Source organism: Acanthaster planci, linkage group LG01, assembly GCF_054643075.1.
Source record: "Acanthaster planci isolate LZ-2023a linkage group LG01, COTS_SCS, whole genome shotgun sequence".
Classification (NCBI taxonomy): domain Eukaryota; kingdom Metazoa; phylum Echinodermata; class Asteroidea; order Valvatida; family Acanthasteridae; genus Acanthaster; species Acanthaster planci.
This window is the reverse complement of record NC_141777.1, coordinates 21665467-21671466: the sequence shown is the minus strand read 5'-3', so window position 1 is coordinate 21671466 and position 6000 is coordinate 21665467. Positions and strand designations below refer to the sequence as shown.

General features: G+C 41.6%; 1 protein-coding gene across 2 annotated transcripts in view; it reads left to right on the top strand.

Annotated features, from left to right (window-relative positions):
- Positions 1 to 546: 546 nt before the first annotated feature.
- The window catches only part of ppp1r21 (protein phosphatase 1 regulatory subunit 21), an 85633-nt gene continuing 80179 nt past the window's right edge, over positions 547 to 6000 (top strand). The window contains exons 1-3 of one of the 2 annotated variants that reach the window (XM_087141944.1): positions 547 to 1637; positions 4398 to 4466; positions 4848 to 4994. In XM_087141944.1, the coding sequence (XP_086998070.1) occupies positions 1587 to 1637; positions 4398 to 4466; positions 4848 to 4994 (267 nt within the window). In that variant the 5' untranslated portion in view covers positions 547 to 1586. The remainder of the gene's footprint in view (positions 1638 to 4397; positions 4467 to 4847; positions 4995 to 6000) is intronic. The other variant, XM_087141915.1, reaches the window with a different exon arrangement.

Sequence of the window (6000 nt, the reverse complement as noted above, 5' to 3'; positions counted from 1 at the left end):
CCCTTGCGGCGTCATCTGTACGGGACAGCCAGAATTTTGGCGATTGTACAGTAGCCAGCAGAAGCTATTCCACCATCCACCAGGGACACAGTACTAACTTAGCCTCAGGCAAAGTGAAACACTCGTGCTCAGAAACCCTTTAGTTGTTTAAAACATAAAGCAGTAATTGCCAAACTGTATGCAGTGGGTTTTAGTGTTCCCGCCAGCGCCACCTCAACGAATTGTTAAATAGTTGTTCTTATAGGTATTTTTTTTAAATATTGTTAAGCACTCCTGAACATTTTTTATGAAATGAGCGCTATATAAATTGAATTTAATAATAATAATAATAACCACTCTGCATACCTACTTTGTAGTGTCCTTTAAGCGTGGAATTTTTAGTAACAATAAAATGCCTAGTAATTTACCACAACATATCTGCATTGTGTACCTGGCCGGCTTTTTCAGCTGACGTAGCTGCCCGCGTTCTCGTTTTAGTTGCAGCTGACGATTATTTAAAAGTTTCCAGGCATTGCGTCCCATTTTTTTGGAGGGGGAGTTTCTGGGAGGAAGCATTCATCAGCAGCGAACTGATAAACGGTAAACATTGGGAGGGGTCTGTTTTGATTTTTTTCCCAAGGTGATTTTCATTCCCGTTCAATCTTTAATCTCTTTTGCTCTTTTCATCAATTGTTTTTCCGGGGGAGGGGTGGGACAAGCACCCCCATCTCTCTTCTTGCTGTCTATATTATTTTTCAATTAATTTCTGTCAGCGGTGATATTGTAAAACCAAACTCAACTACAATGGAGATAGATATAAAATCAATGGCGGACTGATTACTGGCAGTTTTAAGTTGACACGTCCAACACTGAGCTGATTTGGAACGGTCGTAAACTAATAAATAGTATTGGGTTGGTGAGAGGCGAAAAGGGGTTAATTCAAGTTTAACCCATCTTTCTGTGAAAAGTCCCAGCTCATCACTGAATAGTTTATCGGGTATAAAAACGGAAGCTGCTTTTGATAACAGCAAAAGGGGGAGCGGGTAAGCGTAGCGGTTCTTTCCTCGCTTTGCACCAATGAGGCCTGGGTTTGAGTCCCGGCTTGGTCCACGCTTTAAGTGCATTTGGTTTCCAGTCCGTACTCGCTCTCGTAGGTTTTCTCCAGGTACTCCGGTTTCCTCCTGCCTCTAAAACTGGACCTTCTTCCTAACTCCATAATGTGATGCTGATTAATAATAAAGTGTATGAATGAACGTACAGTTATTGGTGCAAATAGCCTGAGTTGCTGAAAGCGCCATTAAAACAAAAACAACGATAACAGCAAAAATTGCAGTGTCAGCTGGACGGACGTATGCAAGTCTAATTTCGTATTCAACAGCGCCCTCGCGCAATATGAGACTCTTTTTTTTCTTCGGATCCTTTTACTAGGAAGACGACCGACTTCTGACTTATGGAAAATGGGCTATGTGATGCATGACGCCTACCTTTCGCTCGTAGTCGTACCATGCATCATGGAGGAATAAACTGTCATTGTGAAACTTCTCTTAGAATTTTTCTACTTTTCCAGACGACTTCGACAAGTGTCATCCTACTTTTACACTACCAGCATGGCAGACCTTCAAACCAAGTACCAGAAGCTTGCTCAAGAGTTTGCTAAGGTAGGACAGCTCAAATTTTTCAACTAGGCCCTAGGCCTATTTTTTTGGCTTTTTCATTTTAATTTGAGGTCATCTTGGTCACTTGGACATGGTGGAAGTTAAGTTGGAGAGGATGTCGTGCCCATCAAGAAATATCTTGTAATAAGTTTGGATTCCATGCGAATCTCCATAAGGCAAAAGAAATGTTGATTTGAAGTAGGGATATTCCTGAAGATGTTCTGAATAAACGAAATATTGAATCAAACATGGCTTTCATTAGTCTTTATGGAGTCTGCATAATATTGAGTTTTCTGAATATTATCAGTGGATCACCTACAAGTAGGGATATTTTGAGAAGTTTTGGGATGATTTTTGAACGTGCATCAGCCGGGGCAGTCCCTCCCACCAGTTATCATCGGTCGTACTGATTAACGTCAACATGCGTCAACACATGATAAAAACGTCAACACACCCAAATCATGGTCTAAGTTAACAGAAACGCAATTCGATAGCAGTATAATGCCTAAAATACAATTTGGCTAACAACAGTGGGCAACATTCGGGGGGAAAAAGCCGTTTTATTAGCACCCTCCGCACAGCCACGAAAGACGTTAGCCTAGCCATGTTGCCTCTCGGTCAGACGGACCGTACCATGCTACAGGGGGTCACCTTATACAGTAAATCATGGTACAGTCCAAACGCTGTGAGAAGGCAAGATGGCGGCGAAGGGTAGGGCTGCTCAGAGACAATTTTTTCACGTGAAAAAACTCCCTTGAAGTGTAGTAAAATATAAACTTGATTAGATAGAAATTATTCCTAAGCGCATACATTACAGTTCGATACATCTGTTTTCAATGCATTTTGTAAGTGTTGACGGTGTGTTGACGTTACTATCAATGTGTTGACGCGTGCTGACGGTGTTTTGACGCTGATTAGTACGACCCGTTATCATAGTAGGCCTAGGCGTAGTACTTGTACTAGGCCTAGGAACTGGGTCAAGTCGTCCCTGGGTTAAGTCATCCCCGAGTCAAGTCCTACCCCACTAGTTCTTTCAAGTGTTATCTAGTAGGCCTATGCGTGTAATTTTCTTTTCTTTTTAGAGCCAACACTCTTTTCAGAGCCAACATACTTTCAAAGAGATAATTCAGTCATGTCTAACATGTCTGATTTATTGATTATTAATAAATGATCATTAGGCTAAATGAAATAAAAATAAATAGGCTAGTTTAAAATAAAATAGATTTTAAAAAAAACCTAATAAAAAGAAAAGATACGCCTAGCCTTTCTACCAGTAAAAACTTGAAAAGTAAAAAAGAAGTTAAATAAATTACCCCCCCCCCAAAATTTACCCGAGTAAAAACTTAAAAAGAAAAAATTTACATTATAATTTAATTATTTATACGGGGGACGACTTGACCTGGGGACGACTTGACTCAGGGATAACTTGACCCGTGGACGACATGACACCAACATTCCTAGGCCTGATGCATTTTGTACACGTCATGACATGGCTGTGTAGGCCTAGCAATACAACTGGAAAGCAATTTAAATTTCGTATGTTTATAAAATGTTCGTTCATATTTGTGCCTTATTCCTCTGAATTAAATGCTGGCTTCACTTGAAATTTCAAAAATCTTGAAAGTGGAAATTAGAGGAGCTAAAGCGGGTGGAAAAAGACATTTTTAGGTCTAACATGCTTGACCGTATGGTCACCAGGTCCCTTATTTCACCAGCTACTGTGAAATCCAATCAGAGTTGACAAAAGGTGACGAAACTAGGGACCTGGAAACTATAGTGTTATGCACGTTGGGCCTAATGATTAATCACAGTTTCCTATTTAAGAACAGTAGTTCCAAAATGAACAGCGCCCTCATTTATTCATGCATGCCCCGAGCTAAGGTACATGTAGGAAAATGCAGAACTAAATGTTTGCTCGTCGCCCCAGTGCCCGAAAAGATTGCACAGATTTTAGTGAAGGAAATACATGTACATGTACATGTACGTCACAGAGGGTCACAGCTGACAACGCACAGAGCATTGTTGGTAAATTCCTGCCAGGCACGCCTGCTCGCTCAATGCATTACACAAGCAGCAGTTATCAATTCAATATTTTACTTTCTCTTCCTCAGGGCTGAAAATATTCTCACGGCACTTCATTCCTTCATCTTGAAAAGTCACTTTTCAGACACCCAACCCCACTTTTCCTTGGCTAGACTTCAAGTTAACTGTCTAATGTGAATGGTACAGTGTAATTCAATTTTGTGAAGGTTTCTATGCTCTTTGGTGTTGTTAGTTTTTATGGAACTCTTGCCTTTGAAACGAACATTTGGATTGTTTGCTGTGATTTCTAATGGCAGTGGCAATAGTTTTTTTGAGGATTTTAAACAGGCTGCTGTCTACTTTTGTTGTACCAGTCTGGTCCATTGGGAATGGGATCCAGCCCAGTCGATCTCGGACTTTGGTCACAGACCAGTTTCTCTTTAATAACAATCCTCCAGGGGTATAAATCTACCGAAAAAGACTATGTGTACTTTTACCACAAGGCTGCAAACCCAGTGCCCTAGTTACATGTACTTTGGCCATGTGCTAGTCAGAAGATGGAGTGTGTTCTAAAACTCGGAAATCGACAAGTGGGGGATTTTGATTTCTTGATTTGTGACGGAGCTGAAGAGATGAATCAGTCTTCCATTTGCAGGTTGTTTTACATTTCAGACATCTTGCTTTAAGGCTGTCCAGCCTCATTCATGTCAGTAATGTTGTGTGAATCTTTGTTGCTTTCAGCTTCGAGCTCAAAATCAGGTGCTGAAGAAGGCTGTTGTGGATGAGCAAGAGAAACAGAACTCACTCAAGGTTGGTGACATGTATATTCATGTAGTTTGCTTGAAAATACGTGCACTGTTTGCCAAATTGCAAAGTGGAAATTTTACCAGCAATTGCTGACTACGGTGAATGGAGAAGACTTCCCAAGTTTCCCAAGGATTGTCCTCATCAGAGTTCTTTTAGGATCCATGTGTTTGATGTACATGTACAGTTTGAATTGTCATTTCCTAAACCAGAGCTTGCCTTGATTTCATCTTCCAATGACAAACTGTTCCCAGGCAAGTTGTAGAAGCTGTCGCTGTGATGTGGCATGTACAGTGCGTCTCCTTGGCCAAACTGCGAGGCTTGCTTCGTTCTTGGCACAAGAGTTTTTCTTGGCCTAATTTTGATATCTCGCTCCCATCTCGGCAGGACAATCTCAAGGAGAAAGACCAGAAGATCCGCAAGTTTGAACAGGAGCTGGACAGCCTGACCTTCCGGAATCAACAGCTGACGAAAAGGGTCAACGTCCTGCAGGATGAGCTGGAGGCTGCCGAGGGAAAGGGCAAAAAGAACAAGGTAAAAAGGTGGTGAGGGAGGGGGGGTCACAAATCTTGGCTAGATGTTAGTCTCAGGTTTCATCTATGATAGGCCTGCAGTGCTGTTATTACAACATGCCTAAACGAAAATACTTTGAGACTTGCGTCAGTAGCGTGCAGTTTGATGTCTGGCAAAAACTGGGCTGTTTATCCAGCTAAGGCAGAGGGGCGTGAAAATCAGGTGAGGGTAGGAAGAGGAACCTGAGATCGGCTAAAAATGACTACACCATGGGGAAAAGATATTACAGCATGGGGAGTAGAACCGGGGACTTGAAAATTGAGAGGAATGGAGGCTTGTCTGAAAAAAACAGCATGGAACTTGGAAGTACTGTACATTGATAGCCGCAGAACCCTGTCATAAAGATAATGTAGCAGACTGACATGTACATGTTCATAGATTGCATTAGCAGAGCACGTTCACAGACATGTTTGATTTGAAGCCTCTGGTGGCTCTGTTGCACAAGCATTCTCCCTTATCAGTGAAGGAAAGGCCGGGCCAGGCCTCAGATGCTGTTGTATTGGCACGTTGCAAGCATTCACACTGCATGGAGGTACTCATACACACCTGTACCAACATGGAAATGAGTTGTATTCACTTTGTGCCATATGTGTACAGTGTATGTGTGTCATTCCATCCGGTTGGGGAGCACTTTGTATTTTGGGCAAGAACGCTTTTGAAACTGCCTTTAAAAACCATTCGCGAGCATCTGCTCATATTAACTGTAGCGTATCTGAAAGAGATATATGTAAGCTTCAAAACGAGACCAAGCTTGACTGAACTGAACAAAACTACATACATTTATATTAATAATCAGTCGACAGATAATGGCGTTGAGCGATTTTCGTTACAAAATGTATGACATGATGTCTTAGGATACCAAGGGGTTTTATCTTACTGAAAATGCTGCATCTTGTATGTTTCTCTATGATGTTGCTTTGTTCCCCAACCCAATGGAATGACCCATGTATGTGAGCTGGTGAGAACT